The 21,089-nt window shown below is 42.8% G+C and overlaps 1 protein-coding gene and 1 long non-coding RNA gene across 3 annotated transcripts; both read right to left on the reverse strand.

Annotated features, from left to right (window-relative positions):
• Nucleotides 1-250: 250 nt before the first annotated feature.
• On the reverse strand, nucleotides 251-6,148 carry LOC133917491 (uncharacterized). Of its 2 annotated transcripts, none has more exons than XR_009909686.1 (3): nucleotides 5,905-6,148; nucleotides 5,629-5,819; nucleotides 251-547 (listed from the first exon to the last, which is right to left on the reverse strand). It is a non-coding gene; the product is annotated as an uncharacterized LOC133917491 (long non-coding RNA). The 2 variants fall into 2 exon arrangements; XR_009909685.1 differs by lacking the exon at nucleotides 251-547 and adding an exon at nucleotides 4,222-5,539.
• A 308-nt stretch (nucleotides 6,149-6,456) lies between these two features.
• Nucleotides 6,457-10,071, reverse strand: LOC133918891 (uncharacterized). The gene has a single exon (XM_062363001.1). The coding sequence runs from the start codon at nucleotides 9,179-9,181 to the stop codon at nucleotides 6,761-6,763; it is 2,421 nt and encodes an 806-aa protein (XP_062218985.1). The 5' UTR covers nucleotides 9,182-10,071; the 3' UTR covers nucleotides 6,457-6,760.
• Nucleotides 10,072-21,089: the final 11,018 nt, after the last annotated feature.

The raw sequence follows: 21,089 nt of genomic DNA on the forward strand, positions 1-21,089 counted from the left end.
GATGGACGACTACAATAATTTCCCTTTAGTAATAAGCAAACTATACCGACGTTTTCTTGTGTGCAATTATGTCACATTTTTGTACCTTACTATAATACCAAAAACCAATTGTACCCTAAGTTCGCTCTCACCTACCCTTAATGCCCAATTTCCATTCATTTTTTGTTTTGGAAATGTATTGTTCGACATGGCTCCAACTCCTGGTTTCGGAGAGAAGCTTAAATTTTCTGGATAAAATCTAACTTGTAGCTTATTTGAAGTCCCATTGAGTCTGAGACCATGAAAACATGTAAAATGAAAACGATAATGGTACATTCTTTCTCTCTAAGGTTCACTGAAGGGAAGAAACAAAAATCAGCTCGGGGGTTCAAACATAATAACGGTGATGATGCAGAGGATGAGGCAGGCGACAAGGGATTCCTGTGGCGGGCCCTTCAGCGATTCAACGGTTTCTCTTCACGGTTCTCGTCACGAAGGGATTCCCAGGTCATTCCTTTCAGAACGAGATTCTCTCTTCTTTCTCTTCGCGATTCTCCGCGAAGGGAAGCTGTTGGAGATAAAAGAAAATAAAAAAAATGAGAACGAAAAATGGAATTAAAAAGGAAACGAAATGAAAAAAATATAGTTGGAGATATCTAACTAGAAACAATTAGCCATCGGAATCATTCATCATCCATCTACACGATCGCACATTACAATTGAGCGTCCAACTCCTATCCTCTTTCTGTCTCATTGACATCGACCATCAACCATATGGTCATCATGTCAATCTGCGTCTTTTGCTCCACATAATCACCCAGTCTTAATAGTGGAAATAGGAACTTGACTCATCTAAGTGTGCACTGGACTCATCTAGTATGTGCACCTGCGGAGGTGAAGAGGAGGGTAGAGGGGCCTTGCACACGAGCAGAGGAGAATAAAAGAGTGGATATTGGCTTTGGCGTGGGTGACAAGGGCCCGATGAAAGAAAATATGGCTTGGTTACAAAACGGTTTGGAGGAATATTACTCGGATTCTAGATTTTTTTTTTTGTTTGCTACGATTTTCTTTCGAGCGAACTTCTCCCAAAACCATTTGCAAGGCCCAAGATCGATTGGAACAAGAACTTGCCCGGCTCCTGCTCGAATTTTTTATATATTATTTCTTTAATATTTTCAAGAATACACTATCATTTTAAAAAAATCACAGGTCTAATCTACAGTCACCCGTTCAATGAGCGAGAATAAGGTCTCGAACAGGCGAGATCTTATGGGCCTTGGCGGTCAGGGAATTAAATAACTGGAGAGAGTAAGATCTTGTCCATTCAACAGGCGAAATCAATTTCTCACCCGCTGAATGGACGAGATCTTCGTTGCATCTCCATCACGTGGGCCTACCTAAAAGGTCTCGTCTATTGAGGGGATAAGATCTTTTAGATATTTAAACCAGTGTGATCGGTCCTGCCGACGTCACGCCCTTATTTGTTTCCCACTGAGCCGAGAGGAGAGGGAAGGGGAGAGGAAAAAAATTACGTGGCGAAGCTTTGCTGGAGAAAAGATATACATTTTCTCTTTTTTTTTTTACAAACTCGGTAGGATAGTCGGTAGTGTTAGATTTTGACGTAGGTTAGATGTTAGATTTAGAATTCTTTTACAAATCTGGTAGGATAGTCACTAAACATAGGTTAGAATATAGATCTAGTTTTAGAATTAGGGTTTGACATAATTTAGCAATTAGATCTTGTTTATACGTTTATTTTAGCAATTAGATGTAGTACTTAGACATATGTTAGATATTAAATGTAGATTTTAGACATAGTGTGGTCATAATTGATGTGATAGATGTAGGATTTAGAGGTATTTGATGTACTATCCGAGAATATTTGTTGTAGTATAGATTATATATTGGGCTATGTTTATAATGAATTTTTTATTGTAGATGTAATTTTACATAATTATTTCTTTTCTATTGCAATAATATTAGGGTTTTTAGCGATGGTTGCCATGTATGTCGGATATGTGGGAGCTTAGAATTTTTTATGGGGATATTGAAATATTATATGGTCCAGAAGGTGTAGTATTATCTGTATTTTAGTCCATGGATAAGGGTATATCTAGATATATGCACAAAAGTATCGGATACTTATATGCCTAGTTGATGTAGAGTTTCAAAATAGACCCCGAGATTCAAGAGATGGCCATTAGCATTGTGAGTAACTATTATAGAGAAGGTGTGTAATGGGTGGTGTTCACGCTCTGGGAAAAATGAAGTGTGAAAGAGATACCTGCAGGATGTTATGCACAGAGGTTGGCTTCCTATATTGCTTATACAATGGAAGAATAAGGAGGCAGTTGGTAAGATGCAGGGTGGGGTACACGAAGGAGGAGACTGCTGAGGAAGAGTATGAGGAGGATGTCGATCTGGATTGTACACATTCACCGGATTATTTGAATGAACCTATCGGTGAGGCAGACGAGGGAGAACAAATCCCTTCTCTAATTAAACAGATACAACGAAATGATCATGAGGCTAATGAATTCTTTGATATGACATCTCAGATGATAAGAACGATGCTTCGATTCTCGCGGGTTGGGACAATCCATATTTCAACAACATTGTGGTGAATGATGGGGAATCAAGTGGCCTGAGAGTATACGCAGAATGAGGTGATTCAAAGTGCTAGGTATCCTACCAGTTATGTCATAAAAGGATGTTGTAACTTAATGGGCGATATCACTTCGAGGATGATTTTATATTGTTAAGTCAATCAAAAAGGAATATGATGTCAAGTGCGTGAACGAAAGTTACCTATGGCGGATGTATGGTTTCGAGAGGAAATGGGTTGACTATTGAAAGATGTCGCTTGTGATCGAGCACACTTGCATGATGGACGAATTTGAGCCTAGCATAGGAGCATAACTTCATCCTTTGTCGCCAATATGATAAACGTCTATATTATGAACAACCTAAACTAAAAAATTACTCATACAAAATATCAAATAAATAAACAAACATCGATAAATTTACATCAAACCAAAAATTTCAAAACAATAACCACTGTCAACAACTATTTAAATAACTAGCATTCTCGTCAAATGAATATGCACTCTTTCAAATTGTTGTATAAAAAAGTTAAATTAAAAATATAAAATTATATATATACATATATTGCCTGTTTAGTGGACGAGTACAAAATGTCATCCGCTAAATAAGCAACATAAATGTCTTAATTTGCTGCGTTAGGGTTTACAAGATCTTGCCCGTTCAACAGACTAGATCTTGTTCTCGTCTGTTAAACGGACAACGATAGATTAGATATACAATTTTTTAAAATAGGCATGAATTCTTCAAAATATTTAAAAAATAAAATATATAAAAAATTCCTCCTGCTCCGAGCTTCTCATTAGAAGATGCGGCCCGGCTGCTGCTGTCATGCATGCTCCAGCCCGTAGCGATGTTTTTACAATTCCTGTGGTTATATTTATTTGCCATCTCTTTTTCACATGCTATACATTCTTCTCGAAAAGAAAAAAGAAAACTCTACTGCTGTCACCTAATCTATAGCCCGCCACGCGAGCTTCAAATTTTACCCGATTGTCGCGTAGTGCTCTTGATCCATCCGACGCATTATTGATTTGCAAAAGATGTACACAACATTTGCAGCGAACTGTAGATAAACCACCTCCATTATTGTCGGCAAGTTGCCCTCTCTCTCTAGCTCAGCCCCTATCTCTATACTGCTAGGTTACGTACGTAATAGCAATTAAAAAAGTAGTCTACGGCTCCGAGTAAGCATCCATTAAACTAGATCACACTAACTCATTAGCCTGGTTGTACTCTAGCGCGTGTCCTCCGCATCTGCCCCGACAACCGTGGCGCCCTAGGCTCCACCGCCGACGTACATACACATCATGCGTGCGTACGTCGCACCGACGCCGTCGGCCCGGCTGCCACCGTCGTCGTCGTCGACCGGACCAAACCGCAACCAAGACCAGCAAGATTAAAGGACAGGAGAGAGGGCTTCTAGGCAACGTCTAGTAGATAAGAGCAGACTGAACATAAGCGAGAGGGAGGTCGGCCCGTTGCTAAGCCAGAGTGAGGGAGGGGACTGAGGTTGACATCCACTGCACTTGCTGGGGCCTCCTCGCCTCACTACACTGTGCTTTGCTTTGCAGAGAGACCAGACCAGAAAAAGATGGTTGGGGAGACTGGTGGAGTGAGAACGAAATAAACCAACAGCTCAATGCCTCAATCCCTGCGAGAGAAAGCTCAGCCTCAGGAAAACGAGAGGCATCCATCCCTCTCAGGTGTTCCCCCCTTTCGTGGCAAGAACGTTTTGCACCGGCATTAGAGATAGATGGGGAGCACCAATATATATCTATAAATTCATCATAGTATAACTTAATTAACTAATTACTTATTTTGATCTAATCAAAATAACTAGCTAGTTAATTAAATTAAAATAGATCAATAGTTCGCTCCACGTCTATCCCTAAAAGAAACAGATCGAGCCTCTTCACAATATGGCGCCATCCTCATCCCAGCTTATTCCGTCTGATTACGATTTGGCAGAGGAATCAAAATGACACGTGTGTCTTTGGCCAACATCCTTCCCCAAGAACACCTCAAAACAGGGGAGGGTTCATTGCTTCGATCATACAAGCCTTGCTGGTCATACTGCTTTACTCCCCTGTGCCTGTGGGTCTCGTTCCTTGACAGGCATTGTACACACTTTTCTTGTCTACACTTGCAGCAAGCTAGGGTCCAATACTCATTCATGTATTGACCAGAGAGCAAAAGCGAATAAGAGCTAGTACCTTGATTTCATTGTGCTGGAAGCTGAATCATCAGTCTAAGATGAGGAAAGAGGGGCAGCTAAGTAGGACCCAATGAGAGAGAGAGAGAGGAATAACAACACAACACAAGCTTGCTTAACCCTCTCAAAGCATCATATTCCCAACTAGGTACTACATGAGATGTGTACAAAATATAGTACCTACCAAGTTGCAAAAGCCACTGGGAAAAAGGCAGAATACACCTATTCCTGCAGTAGTAGTCGTACCACCACCACCACTTTAACAACAACTACTACAACTCCAACCGGCCAGCCAAGCAGTACTGACTGACTGACACCGGAGAAAAAGAAGACAGCAAGGACATGGAGTCATGGAGAAGTGGCAATGCCATGCAGGCTCACTCGCCACCACTTTACATACATTACCCCTCCAATAATTACCTTCTCCGTTCCCTACGACGCCGCCTAATAACGTTCAAATCGTAATGATCAGTCAGGTAAACATGTGCTCGGGCAGAAGAGCAACCAGAGGAGCAACAGAGGGAGAGGGGGTCAAATGATACGGGCCACGCCCCCATGTGTTTTAGCCATGTCGAACAGCCTGTGCGACGCAGGCTTCTCTCTCCTCCTCCCTAATGGAACCTGTCCTTCCTTGCCCGTTGGACGCCCTGCCGTTTTGAACAAACAAGATCTTCCATTCCATGGTGACCAAATCTCAATGCGCACGACAATGCAACCACGAGGCCAGGAGCTAGTCTCTAGTCCCTACGGTTTTGATGTTACCAGAGGCGAATGATTGTCAAAGAACCTGATGGTGATGGGCGGCATGGGGATGGGGGAGAAAAGAAGCCTACCATGTTCGGCTCTGCACCTTCAACTCCGGCTTTTCTTCCATCCCGTCCGGCGCAATCATGGCCGGCGGTGCAGCGACGGACAGATGCAGCGGGGAGCGAGGTGACGGCGAGGACGACGGTGATCATCACCATCTCACATGCATGATGACACGCCGAGGGAAGCCAGTCGCAGTACACCCTTGTTGCTGAGCCTACTACGATGAAAACAGTAAATGCCTTGCTAGGAATAAGTAACATTCAGAGAAGTAAGTGAAAGGTGCCACAGGGCGAACTCACCTTCTTGCAAGATCGACGAATTGAAGCTGCAGGTATCCTAGCTGAAAAGTGACAAGCTATGGATTACTCCAACAGAAAAAAGAGCCTCCTCCAGAAGATGCAGTATCTTCTTCTTGGGCCAATGCACAATGCCAACTGAAAGGTGACTGATAGCCGTGAAGCGATTCCCAGAAGCGGCCAAGCTCTAATGATGCACAATGCCTCCAGAGAAAAAAAGGCACGTTTGAATAATCCGGAAACAGGAATGGAGGTACACTAACTAACGTTGAAAGACAACACTTTCTCTGTGCAAGTATTAAGAGTTCCTGTTAAGCTCATCTCAGGAAACAAGAAACAATTACCGCCTTGTCCCTGCCTCTTCACTGATGAGCAGAGTGACGGACAACTATTAACAATGCACCACAAATCAAATAACAGGGTAAGAGAAGTAACAGGGTAGATAGAAATGGGAAACAGAGAACACATTCAACTGCATATCAACATTATTTGCACAAGAACGAAAATGGTTACACGTTCATCCTGCGTTCGGCGCATCGCCGATTATGAAAAATATTGACAAGAAACGCTTCCATTAATCTCTGCAAGTTCAATGGCCCCATAGAATCATATACGGCAAGAGACAGGCATTCGCTAACCCAACTCGACCATCAAAGGATGCATATCCCTATCTCATGCCCAACTCCCCACCCCACCAAAATCTAGAGCGAGGAAGTAAGAATTAGCAACACGGGCACAAGGAAGAAATTCTAGGAACCAAACAAAAAGTAGGGTGGGAAAAAAATCTAGCAAATTCCTAGGGATGAACTTCTACAAAAGGCTAATAGAAAAGAAAAGAAGAAACAAGTATACAGGGATGTTACACTGATGGGGGTTCCACATTGCCAGGTTCATTTACCACATCATCCTCCCCTTCAGCGAGTAACTCTGCATCCTTGTCTTCATCACTGGAGAAGTCCCTCCTCTCTAACTTCGAATTTGCAGCAACAAAAACCAATCGGTGCGCTCGATCAGTGCCACTTCCCAAGCTCCCGGGAGCAGACAGCCAGCGCACCATTGACGGTGTGCACCTGAATCCCCTGGAGGTCGCATGGAGGAAGATGAGCCGCACAGCTACCTTGCCGAGCGACTTGAGCTCGCTCAGGCATGTCTCCCAAACAAGTCTGCTGCTCTGCTTATTTGCAACCTTCATCTTCCCTGTGGACGGGTCAGGTTGCCTCACCTGCACAGCTTGCGCATACAATGGGTCCAACCCATCCGACCGCCATTTCATCAGCTCCATCAGAGCAAGGTGTGCCTCCTCCCGCGACACCATTCTGGTGATCAGCCTATCCACGTCCTTCTCCTGATCAGGCGTCAAGCACTTGAATGGAGGAAGGTAACGCCCACTGGCATCCTTGACAAGGTAGAGGGGATCCAATATGAACGCTGCAGACCAGGCTGGGTGGTAGTTTTTCCTGAACCTTTTCTCAACCACATTCAGAGCAGAGCCTTCATCAATTTCAAATTTTTCACACCAATCTCTAACCTTGCTACGTAAGTCCTCCCAGAGTGGCAGGCATTGCCCAACAAGAGGCCTGTCAGCCTCCATCTCCTTCACCATGTCCATGATCAGCTTCACGAGCGAATGCACAGCCTCGACCTCTATCCAGAAAGTCGCACCTTGCACCATGTCCGCCATCTCCCTCGCAACTGAGTCATCGATGCACACCAGCTTGTATGACTCCTCCATCACAGCGAGGTGGAGAGAGGGTGCGGAGGTCAAAATGTCCTCTAGCATCTCAAAGGCTGCACGGAAGTCGCTGCCATTGCCGTTAAACGGCACATGTGCGACGCGAAGGAGCGAGGCATGGCCGAGCTCCTGGATTTGATGCTTGTGCAGCAGGGACCGCACCATCTGCTTAGCATTGAAGTAGGCAGCAAGCTTGGCAGACTTAGCTGCAGCAGAGCGGAAGAGCGGGAGCTCCCGCGCAAAGTCCCGCACCAAACGGGTGAAGCCATGGATTTGGCAAGACAGGTTCACCATCCCATGGTGCTTATTCTCAAGATCTCGCAGGGCCTTCGATTTGAAGCGATCGGCGATGATGCCCGCGCAACGGTGGAGGTCGTTGGAGGAGCCAGAGGCAGACACAGACGCCACGGCGTCGAGCAACAGCTCCTCTGCGTAGTCCGTGGGCGCCGCAGCAGGCACCGGCACAGCACGGTGGAACACGGACGTGCCATTGGGTAGGTTGACAGAGAGAGTGACCACTTGCTCCCGCCACCCGTCGGCGGCGAGCTGGAAGAAGAGCGCGTCGCGTACGCGCGCGGTGGCGTCAGCGCGGGCCTCGGCGAAGCGCGCGTTGAGGCGCGGACCGGCGAGGTCGGCTCGATGCAGGTCAGGCAGCCCAACCTGGTGCAAGAAGGCCCGGAGCTTTGGGTGACTGGTGGCGGAGAGCGATACGGCGCCCGACGACTCAAGGAACCAATCGGCGAGCAGGGCAAGCGCTGCGTCGGCCTGCGGCCTCGGCATCATCGCCCCCGGCGACGCCTTCGGTGACTTGAGCCGCTTAACGCTGTCCTCAAGCATGGCAAGCGCGCCGAGGTCCTCCTTGCCGCCGGAGAGCACGAGCGCCGACTGCTGCTGCTGCGGCGGCGGCGGCAGCGCGGGGGAGTAGCCCGACGACGGGTCGACGACGATAAGGTGGTGATGGTGGGACACGGGCTCCGCGGCCGTGTATGCTGGAGGCATGGAGTGTCGCTTGCGGCTGCCGGAGTGGTGTTGGTGGTGTTGATGCTGCTGCTGAGGCTGCGCGTGGTGGTGGAGCGGGTTGGAGTGGTGGTGGTGGCGCGGCGAGGAGGGCGCAATGGACGAGATGGGGATAGGGGATGACGCCGTCGAGTTGGACGGCAACGCCTGTGGCGGCGGCTGCGAGCCCGACGCGCCGGGGGCCGCCGCGGCGCTCGGTAGCGGCGCGGCGAAGTTGGGGCAGGTGCCGCGCTTAAGGTGCTCCGAGGCCGTCCGGGACGGATTGGAGGCGGAAAAGACGGCGGAACAGAGGGCGCAGCGGAGCTTCACGGCCTTGGGCGGCATGCCGGTGTCGGCAGGCGGGATGAGGATGGGCTCGAGGTGCGCCCAGTACCAGGCGCCCTTGCCCTTGACCGCCTTGGCCCGCACCGTGAGGAGACCATCGTACCGCTTCTGCACCGCCCGCGCCGCCGCCTCCTCGCCGCCCATTGCCGCCGCTCCCTCGGCCGCCGCCGACAACGCCTGCTCCTCCTTCGCCGCCGCCGTCGACATGCCGACCGGACCGATCGCCTCGCCGCGTAAGAATGAAGGAACGAACGGACGGACGAACCAACCGACGATCGGCGAACCGACCGATCGCGCCGGGCGGCAAGAAAAAAGGAACCACCTTTCTGGTCACCAAACCGTCAATCCAATCTCCCGGTAGCGGCGTGGAATTCTTGGCGGTCCGAGACTAATGCGGTCGACCCCCGGCGGCGGGCGCCGACGGCGATCGGTGCGGCGCATTGGACGGCGGCGGGGGGCCGTCCATCGGCGCGCGGGGGGTGGGTGGGGTATTTCGTGGAGGTTTTTGTGGGTTTAGTAAGGAGGAAGATTTGGGAGAGAAAACAATACAAGGCCAAGCCAAGGTATAGAGAGACAGAAAAAAAGCGAAGGGTTTGATTGGGACAAAAGGGGTGGGCACTCTCCGAACCAGAGGAGGAAGAGGAAGAGATGAATGGAGAAGAGTCTTCCTTCCCTCTCTCCTTGTTCCAATACCAATACAATATTTTTCTTTTAGCTGTTTCTTTCTTATAGGCCCAAAATTTCTTTGGAGGGTGTACACAACCACAGCACTCCTGGCTTGGCTCCTTGTTTTGTTTTGTGGCGATGGAGAATAGATAGCCCCAAATTTTCTTTGGTAACTAGTGTAGATTGTGAAGGGTGGGGAAGGGGAACGAAAGGGAGAGTAGAGAGATTTGGGGGCTCACTGGGTGCTGCTGCCGCTGCTGGTAGGGAGGCGGGGGGAGAAAGTGTTGATGGATGGATAGGTGGATGACGATGGGGATGGAGATGGAAGTAGAAGAAGTGGGGAGGGCAAGCTAGGAATTTAAGGAAAGGGAGCTATGAAACTAACCTCTGCCTCCCTGTCTCTCTCCTAACCTTTCTCATGGATTTTTCTCTCTGGTCTTTGGGCAGGGTTGACTGCCTCTGCGCACCCCGCAAGAGGAATGGGTAGAACGCTACCCTGTTGTTTGGTACAAGGCCTATGAGTAAAATCTCTCTCTCTCAACTTAGACTACTATGCAATGACCACCCCTACAATACAATACAATTATTGCTTGCTGGCCCTAGACCGCCCTGTTTAGCAGGGTAACCCCTTTCCCCAGTCCAAGTCCTCCCCGGCGCCACGGTATGTATTTTTAGCAGCGTTACGTTGCCTACAGCTAATCACCCAAATGTCGTGCAACGTTTTATAGTAACAATTTATTCATTCATTTATACATATATAGTAAAGAAGCATACACTCTGCTTTTGGCTGCACGGTATGAAGGGTGCAATGAAAATGAAATGAGCGCTCGGAGTCAGCAATCGCGTAGGGCTAATGATTTAGCCATGGATAGGTCTCTGGGCCATGCACGGGTTTTCTTTTTTTTTCTTTTTCTTTTCCTTTTCCTTTGTGCCGTGTCGGTCTAGCCAGTAGGACATGCAAGTGTAATGACCAGGGGAGGGGTTACTAGTCTTTTTATGCTGCTACTGCTTGTCTGCGAGTACTGTATAGTAATATTGGAGATGGGGGAGGGGGGTTTAATTGGCGTGCCCAACATAGACGGGTTCCAATTCTGGCGTCGTATGAGCTGCGCTGCTTTGTACACATAGTAAGTATTGCAACCCACCTGGAAAAAGCTATTCACATTGATGAGAAACGTTTGAAAAAACCGGCCACGTTTTTTTAATTTCACGACTGTTTCAAGGACGACGACGACAACAACGAAAGGAGTGTGTACATCAATTATTTAGGAATTCCACATGCAAACCGTGCATAATCTTTATTGCTGCTTCTTTTCTTTGCCTGATTTTTACTAGTACCCTCTCTCTATATATATTTAATGGAGTACTAATTTTACTATACACTATCAATGTTGTATTTTACTCCCTCTGTCCATTTTTGTAAGGCATATTTTATTTGAAAAAAATCAAACTTCGTAAAGTTTAATCAATAATTAGTTAAATTATATATATTTAGTTTACAAAAGTTGTATTAATAAATTCATATTTCAAAATGTTTTTAATATAATATTAAATTTGTAGTAATTAGTAATATATTGTAAAAAAATTAAATCTCAAAATGTATTTTTGAAAACTTTTTTTTTTCTAAAATAGTCCTTAGATAGATAGATGAAGGGAGTATTCTTTTCTCTCTATGGTTCGTCACTATAAAAAAAACTCTTTCACTATCAGTCTATAAAAGAATTTTACTATCGGTTTTAGAGTTAGCAGTGAACAACAGGCAGTGATAGTCTCCGGCTTGTCGGTCCGAGGACCAACAGTGAAGAAGTTATCACTGCTGGCTGAAGGTTTCAGTCGGCAGTGATAATCTATTGTCACTGCCGGCTGAAGCCTTCAACTGGCAGTGATATTCGAATACCGAATCGATCTTTTTGGGACTGAAAAAATTGAAAAAAATATATATATCTTTTGCACCGAAGGAACCTCCACGTCCACGCTATCGTAAGTCACAAGTCATGTAATTTTTCGCACGAAATACGCGTGCGTGCGATTGGTGGCACTTGAACTCGAAACTTCTTAGCTCACGCGATACATGCTTACTATTCACCATAGAAGTACTAGTGATGCCATTAGCATACGCAATCTATTTGACTTCTTCTGTCTGAAACTTCAAACGATTATTTGGATATCTAAATAATATCAAATGAAAAGGTTTTCAACTATAAGGTTGCAGATTTCATCGAGGTCTATAGTTTTGATATAAAGTTTGTCCCCATCCAACTTCGTATGAAAAGTTATAAAAAAAATTAAAATAAATTATCATCCACTATCACTACCAGCTTTAGCTACGAGCCATCAGTGATAATGGATTTTTACTGCCGATTCTTTTTGAAAGGCCTTTTAGTGCCTATCTTTGATACGAACCGACAGTGATATTATATTACTGCTAGCTTGTAAGAAATCGATAGTGATAGACCAATATATAAATCTATTTTGTAGTAGTACGTCTATACTAGTGATATTAATAAATGAATTAATGGGTGGTCATGGATAAGGATACACAGTAAATGGTGCCGTTGAATGGCACCAGTGGGACATTCCAAATTTCTTTGATTTTCCAATCTAGAAACAACTACTAAATCATACTATCGTTAAATTTACAACGTGAACAGTTTGAACACCCAGCCACCTGCACACGGTACAACTGTAACCCATCATTAATTCCTAATTTATGTCCAAGTTCACTGCACCACATGGGACCTGCCCACTCAAAATATATACTACGTATATATGAAAAAAAAATCAATATAACGACATTATTATAATGAGAATGTATGCATTTCGCACATTTCAATCGAAATAAAACATATCATATTTCTACTGTTGGTAGTTAACGACACCGATTGTCTGTTTTTTTGGGCAAGGAACAACACCGATTGTCAATTTATACTCAACAACCATGGTGCAAATTTGTATCATCAGTGTAGCAAACTAGAACCCAATTCTACTATATTTTATTAGCTATTCAATTAATAGAGAAAACAGAACAGTATTTTACGTAAAACATTCTAGAAATACCTAACGAGGATGAGTATGCTCTTGTAATTTTGTGGAGATGTATAACATGCCCTTCTCTAGGCCCACTACTTCTCGAAAATTTCTAGACCCCATTTTCACATTTGCAAAAGTTGTGCATTATTTTTACTAGAGATACACACCCATGCGATGCGAGCTCCTCTCCTACAGCGTTTCCCAAGGGTTGTATTTTCTTTAAAGTATTTCTAGGGTCCTTTTATAAGAGTTAAAGTCATTGCACTCATGTTTCATAATCTCTCTTAATAACCCACCCAGACTATAAGGGCCTTCAAAAATGTTTTAAAGGGCCAACTAATACTACATTGAGGTATAGACTAGGGGTGGCAACAGGTGGGTTGGGGCAATGTCCATGATTTTCGGACTCTAGCCACGGGTGCCATGACGGCTCGAGTGAGCTGAGCAAGAAGCAACGAATGGAGGAGCCGTCCTGCAGCTCGAGCAGGGTAGGGGAGTGCTCGTCCTCGTCCTCCCGGGCTTCGTCGTAGCCGCGGGACGAGCAGCCCCCACCGGACACTGACGTGGGAGGGGGCGAGCCGCCAAGAGTGCCAGATCTCAGAGAGGGATATGGTGTTCAAGGTGTTGTTGCAGGCGAGGCGCGGACGCTGGCGACCACGCCGTGCATGAGTCAGGGGTGGCGGCAGCTGGCGTGAGACGAGAGGTTGTGGGAGGCAGCGTGCGTGCGGGAGTGGGCGAACCTTGGCTTCTCTGAGCAGATGCTTTGCAGGGTGGTGCTCTCACTTGGTGGCGACGGCGACGGTGTGTATGTGCTGGAGGTGGAGGATTGGACGCGTGTATGAGCTGGTCGATTGGAGGCGGGTGGAGGATTGGATGCGTGTATGCTCGGGATTTCAGGGCCTGTGGGGCACCCATATATGTAAAAAAATCCAGATCTGAATCTAACTCGAATCGAAACCTTGACTTGATAGCCCCGTAGAGTGATTCTTATACTCCAACCTATTTCGACCGGTCTAAAACCTATGGACCCTGATCCCACCCATAGTACAGATTGAACCATTTCTTCAACTTGTTTTTTTAAACCTGCCATGCTTGTTTGGTGCTATAACTAGAAAAGTTTTCAGATTTTCGCATCAATTGAGGTTCCCACCAGATATTCCCCAGCCACAAATGTCTACCGTGTCCAATATATATAGCTAGTCCTTTTCCTCTACACAAATCGGTTGAGTCTAAAAGCGGCACAAATGAAAACCCTGCCCACTCAACGGACGATACACCTTGTAAAGTATTCCATCTCCCGCCAACACCTTTTTTTTTTTACAATTTCCTGTCATGATGCTGCGGAATATATATGTATAGATATGATTTCCAATATGCTAATATCCTAGGAGATTGTACAGCTCTCACATCTACCCCTATCTAGCCCCAAGAAAGTTGCTTTCTGGCTGGGTGGAATCTTAATATGTACACAACATGTAGTTTAAATTCGGTACACTCTGAAGAAAATGTCCAATTTTGACATGACCTGCCCTATTCCTGGAGGAAGATGGGTGGAAAAGACCCTGATCGCCATGGTTGTGTGTGCGCGCACGTCAGAATGGCAGGAACAGCAACTTGTGCTGAAAGCTCCTACTAAACAAAGCATACAGGAGTCTGCCAGTATTTGTAACATAAGCATAGAACAGAACAGAATAGTACAGTCCGAGTCTGATCTAACGATTAACAACGCGTGCTTTTGCTGATGCTACGTATCTCGAAGATAATATGATAGTAATTGGCTGGAGCCTTTGGGATGTTTTTAGAGAGAGAGAGCGCGCGCGCATAACACCAGCAGTAGTTTCAGTGTTGCCGGCACCGGTAGGCGTAGCGTTTTCGGAGGTAAAAACAGAAGATATATTATTATTTTCAAATGGGGGCGGTGATTATGACCGTCTTTTGGTCATTTCAATCACCTTTTTTTACATCGAATGATTCGAGCAATCTGCTGCCAGAATATTTTAATGCATCGCATACGTCCGCGTATCATCTGCCGCCACACACACGCGAAAAAAGGGACGCAGGGGAATAACGACCTAAAACACGATTACGGACAGGGTCGTCATTAATGGTAGGTGTAGTGGTTTCAAGGTGGGCTCTGTCTATGGCCCATCACCCCCTAGCTGCATGAATCTAGGTTTGTTTAGGAATAATAATATTTTCTGACACATGGCCCAAAACCAACGAGAAAACAGTGGGTGAGAGTGCGACAGGAATAGTACAACAACAGCAAGGTTTTGAAAGTACTTATTTCGTTCTATGTTTGGTGAAGTAATTAGGATATTTTTTAAACACTAGCTTAAAATAAAGTTTTGTGAGATTTATATATAATTTATAGTTTATAAGATAAAATAAAGTGATTTAAATATTTATTTTTAGTTTAAAATAAAAACAAAAATGTCTCAACCAAATACCTTCAAATTGCTCACAGCTCTGACTCTAAGAATTTTTGAAGCTAAGGATAACTAGCTCTAAAAATTATTAAAATAGTAGCTCTGCTAAACAGATCATAGATTTAGCCATATATTTGGAGCCATAATAGCAAAATCTTACTAGAGCTATAAAAGATTCTTCTAACATATGAGATTTCACTCCACAGTGTACACTACTACAGAATTAGTGAAAGTAGATGAAGTACCACAGACGGTTTCTTAGGACCTGTTATTGACAAAATCCCCTCGTACAATTGTTAAGACAGACATGTCTGTAACAAAACTGTCGTATGGGTGTGTCTAAACTCGCATACAATTTTTATAAATTCGTCTGTTACTATCATATATAGACGTGTTTAGAAAAATCTGACTGTAATATTGCCACAACCGGTTTCTTTAGAAAATCTATCTGTGTTTTTATGAAAATCCATCTACTTAAAAGCTTGAGTACTTTTTTAAATTTAACAACTTGTCTCCCTTGGTTCTTTTAGCTTTCCACACACACAACCCGCTCGTCTCACTAGCTCTTTGGCTTTCCACACATAACCTTCTAGTCTCCTGTCGCTCACTCAATATAAAGTGATGAGGAGTATTCATCTTCCTCACTCTACACGTTGCCATCCGAAAGCCCATTCTGCGATGGTTAGGGTTTTCCGCATCAGAGGAGCGAGACCTAGGTGCTGAATCCTCTTCCCTGCACTGAGTGAGTATCATAAGGTTTCTATCGTGGTTTTCTTAGGGTTTGCTTCGATCTGTGTAACTGATGGTAATGTGGTGTTTTCATCATAGATCTACAATGTCTTTCTTCACTGCTATTAAGCGCTGGTAGGATAGGATTGTCCCTATACGTACTTCCACGGTGCGGATACTTGGCGTTGATTTCGGTCGTGTGGACTTCGTATTCTTCGCTGTTCTGAAGGGCCCCTTAGTGGACCCTATTTTTGTTGTGAATTGCGTTCTACATTTTGTTCTTGCAGATAAAAATTTCTATGTTATTGTTCGTCACAATAGAGATATTTTCGTGAACTTCAAGACTAGTTTGAACACAAATTTGTTGCTTAACCATGGTTGACAGTTTAGCAGTAATGTAGTTTGGTTCTGGCACATGATTGAGTTAGTCAAGATGGAGTCTGATCCGGATGATAGTGGGATGATCATTGAAGATGATGCTTAGGTTGACATTGTGCTGAAATACTAAAAGGACAATAATGTCGTCTAGAGTGGGGTGAATAGGTATTTTTCCAAAAATTTGTCCCGTTTTACTGTTAGACTAAACTTGCAGCGAAAATAAACTAAAGAATTTTTCACAAGTTAAAATCCTAAATATACTAGGCTCAACTAGTGCACAATCACCCTAAATAAGTGTGAAAGTTACAATCCTAGGGTGACAAAAATTATTCAATTCTAGCAAAAGATATGCAAGAAAATATTAATTGAAAAACCCTAAAAATACTGTTTACCGGAGTACCCGGGTCAACCCGGAGTATCCGGGTTGAGAGCAGATTGTACAGTATCCGGAGTCTTTGGGTTAAATCCGGAACCTTCGGATTCTGTACAGAATGTGCTCAAAACTAAAATTAAAGTATGGTTAAAGAGTTCTAGCTCAAACCAAATGAAGTCGTGTACTCCAAGTGATGATTCCAAGTAGATCCATGAAGAATCTACAATCAATTTTACACGAGCAAGTAGATCAAAAAATATGAACAAATGTTAGGCAAGAAATCAAGAATAAACAAACCAAAGTGGAGGCAAAAATATTTGTTTCCCGAAGTTCGAATTCACCACCATGAATCCTGCGTCCCTGTTGAGGAAGCTTCAAAGAGCCGGGTCTCTTTCAACTGCTTTCCTCGATCCACTAGCTTTATCTCTTTCCTTGTGGAGGCAAGATAGACTTTCACAAACTTTCTCATGGATCACCATAAGCACGAGAGCTCACCGGGCAACACCTAGCCGTCTAGGAGGCTTCGCCTTCAAGAGTAACAAATGCTTCCCGAACTTCTTGCCGATGAACTCAAGTACTCAAGAATGAATTTTAGCTCACTTGCACTCAATTTTTCAATCTCTCAACCCAACTCACTTTTCTTTTCAAATCTCTCACTAAAATGGAGTGGGAAGGAGTTCTTTTGGCTCTAAAAGGTTTTTCTTTCGTGCCCTTGCAGCAGCCCCAAAGGATAGAGGTGAGCTGTATAAATACCCAACCCCTAAAAACTAACCCGAAGTATCCGAGTCAACCTAAAGTCTCTGGGTAAACTAAAAAGCCCAAACCGAGACCCCCATCTTGGAACCTCACCCGGAGTATCCGGATCAACCCGGAGTATCCAGGTAAACCAAAAAGGCTCTAACAGACCACTCGGCTTGGAACCTCACCCGGAGACTCTGGATAACTTTCTCCGGGTGTAGCACAGTTGGCCCTCTAAAAACGACGATAACTTTTGATCCCGAAGTTCAATTTTGACGATTTTGAACTCTATGGAAAGCTTATTCAGAGGGCTACACATCCCAATTGAATTCATGCACTCAAACAAATTGGATCAAATTAAGAACACTCCGAAACTAAAATTAGACACTTCCACACTTTCCGCACTGGGATTTCTAAAAAGAACTCTCACTTGGGTTTGGTTAGAAACTCTTGAGCACCGAGACACGACAATTAGCTTTACATTACATCCTTCTTAATAGTGCGGCATACCTATACTCAAATTCAAATATAAAACTCGTTCGAATCACTTTGAGCCTTTGAATAACTTTCAAGTACCGCTTCTTTCACTCAAACCTTGAGAGTTGCCAACTTTCATATATTCTTCACTCCGTCTCTTCTTGATTCTCCATATGGTTGATGCGAATCACTCATAGCTTCCGATGGCCTCACATGGTCTATTGGCGCAAAGCCTTCACGAGCTCTTCATCATTTCCTTGGTCTTTCGGCACCAATCCATTTGCTTACCCTTCACCACCAGATGGTCCATCGTAGCCGAGTCTTGCTTGCCCTTCACCGTCTTGCTATAGAAAACCACTTTATATTCGACATCTTCAATAAATTCACTTTATCATTTATGGAGTCTAATCTTGTTCTTCACTCTTGGCAAATATGATATCTCAACTCAACTCATGCCTTCTTATAGATCCTAACCTCAACTCACTCTCAAGCACAAAGCACATGAGTTACTCTATAAAACCTAATTGATAATGTCATACCTTTAGTTACTTGATCTCCACAAGTAACTTAGTTTTTAAGTTTATTGCCAATCTTATCGAGCTTCTCCTTCTCCTCATGAGCATCACTACGAGCTCAAAGACAACGATTCATTTCTTTTGTTCTCATGGTATTTTAAATCCATGATTCATCACTTATGCATCTCCTATGAAATAACCTAATAACAATTCTTAACACAATTGTTAGTTCATAGGTATTGTCATCACTTACGCGAGCATCACCTAGAGCTCATTGATCTTGATGCATTTTCAATATCTCCATTCACCTAGAGCTTATGCATATCTCTCAATGCATTACCTATGGAACAACCTACTAACAAACTCAACACCATTGTTAGTCCATAGGTATTGTTATTAATTACTAAAACCACACATAAGGGCTAGATGCACTTTCAATCTCCCCTATTTTGATAATTGATGACAATCTCACTAGATGATTATATTTGAAAAATATTAAAGTTCTAAGTATACATATAATCCGAAGATGAGTATATACAAAGAACAAGTTTTGGAAACATCAAATATCATAAACATATTTGAGATTACCAAAACTAGTTTTATTAGCATCAAACACCACAAAGATTTTGATGTTAGTAGAACTAAACATGTATAAAGCAACCCCCCCACACAATCTATGCATGTGTGAATGAATCTTGAATATCATTGCATATATTGTTTATCTCAAATTTTGGACGGAGCTTCTTTTATACATATGAAGCAAGCATGGAAAATTATATATCAAGATGAAAATGAATATGCTCATGCAAAACAAAACTTTTTCAACAAAGAGGTTTCATGGATTTGCTTTTGAAACTCTCCCAATTGATATCCACATTACAAACATAAAGGGACTACAAATTCTCCCCCACGAGCAAATAATTCTCCCCCATAAGAAAAGCTCTCTTACAAAATATAACATCTAGTCTAAATTCTCCCCCAATTGACATCAATGCCAAAATGAAATCATTGAAATGAATTCTCCCCCAATTAACATCAAATTGGTAAGAATTACGGAGGACTTGCCAAAAGAGAAATTTTCTCCAAAGCAGGCTAGCTCTATCCCACAAAATGAATCATTGAAAGCTAGTATAAGACCATATATAGTACAAACTCCTCATGATCTGTGTATTTCTCATAATTTTAGTTAAACTAAATAATCCAATTATGAACTATATGAGGAGAGTAAGCTATACAATAGATCAAAGGGGTTCAAAGAGATGCCAAATTAGATTTCAAAAAGAATATGAATTGAAAATACAAAGCATTCTATTTAAAAGAGATATCAATTCCAATTGAAATAGATATCAATTGAAACAAATTCAATTGAAGGAAAAACAAGCATGACTCCGAAATAAATATCCAAAGCACAAATGCAATGGATTAGGCTCAAAGATGAACATAAAAAAATAGTTAATATTCGCATTTATCACAAAGTGTCAACATCTCATAAGCTTACGTGTTCAATAAAGTCATTTAAAACGGACTACAAACCTCAAAAAAAGATTTTGCAATTCTCATCAATATTTCATATAGGAGCAACTCAAGCATTCGATATGAAATCTTTTGTATATTTGGGATTGGATGAATCATAAATATGATTATAGAGTTCCCACAAAAATCTGTTACTTTAAATTGATCGTATTTGCAATAAAGAGATTTTTAAGCACTTGCAAGAAAAACACATTTTTGCAAATTATTTTCATGCTATGATGCAATCTACACAAGATTGAATCTTTGACATTATACGTATGAATTAAGAGCAAATTATCGAGAATGACATTGAATTACTCGCTTTGATATGGTTCTTCTTTTGATTCCAATTGAAATTGAAGGAGATTGTGTTCTCTGTAGATATCAATTGAAAGGAAAATATCATCTTCATGAATTTCAATTGAAATGATCTTCTACTTGAAAGGACATTCATTATGATTAACCCAAACATTCAATGCATTTTCATTGTACCTAAACTCATTTAAGTATAATTTGGTCCCCAAACTCATTGGGTCCGAAGAGATTAGCAAAACTCACCACATATAGCAAACTCTCCCATAAAATTGTGCATATTGATATGATATGGAAATGATAACAATTCAAGTTCATACTAATAGATAGATAACAGTTGAAAATATATACCGAATGAAGGTATATATTAATTGAAATCAAATGAAAGCTCTCTGCAACTTTCAGACAATAAAAGCACTTGAGAGAGACTTACTCTAAATGTAGGATCAAAGAAAGAAAAGTTGCTATAGATTGTAACATTTAAGTCAAACAAATATGCTCGTCACTTTTAAGATCCGGTAAAGATATAATTTGGACAAAAATCGCATATAAGACTTAAAGGTACCAAATGAAAGACAAAATACCAAAAAGTTGTCCAAATTACATCTAAGACAAAAAGATCAACAAATGATTGCTCACAAAGTTCAACAAATAAACTAAGAAAGATTTGAGCTTGTAGAGAAATGAATAAGTTCCAAACATGCTCAAAAACTTATCTCAAGCAAGTATATTGAACATGATACAAGCATTGAGTTAGCAAACTTCCAAAAATTCCAAAAAAGAAAGTTTTCTTGAAGAAATCAATATTCCTAACCATAGGAGTTAAATGAGTTCTTTCGCAAAGAAAGAAATCACTTGGAAGCAAAAGTTGAAACAAAGATGATCAACAAAGATTACCACTTGTATTACTACCAATTGTAAGAAAATAATGATATATGGAGATTTCACAAGTTGGT

The sequence above is a fragment of the Phragmites australis genome, chromosome 5, assembly GCF_958298935.1.
Source record: "Phragmites australis chromosome 5, lpPhrAust1.1, whole genome shotgun sequence".
NCBI lineage: Eukaryota > Viridiplantae > Streptophyta > Magnoliopsida > Poales > Poaceae > Phragmites > Phragmites australis.

What these genes read in the sequence shown, in the direction of transcription:
- LOC133918891 (XM_062363001.1), bottom strand. Translation starts at nt 9,181, where the DNA reads ATGTCGACGGCGGCGGCGAAGGAGGAGCAGGCGTTGTCGGCGGCGGCC.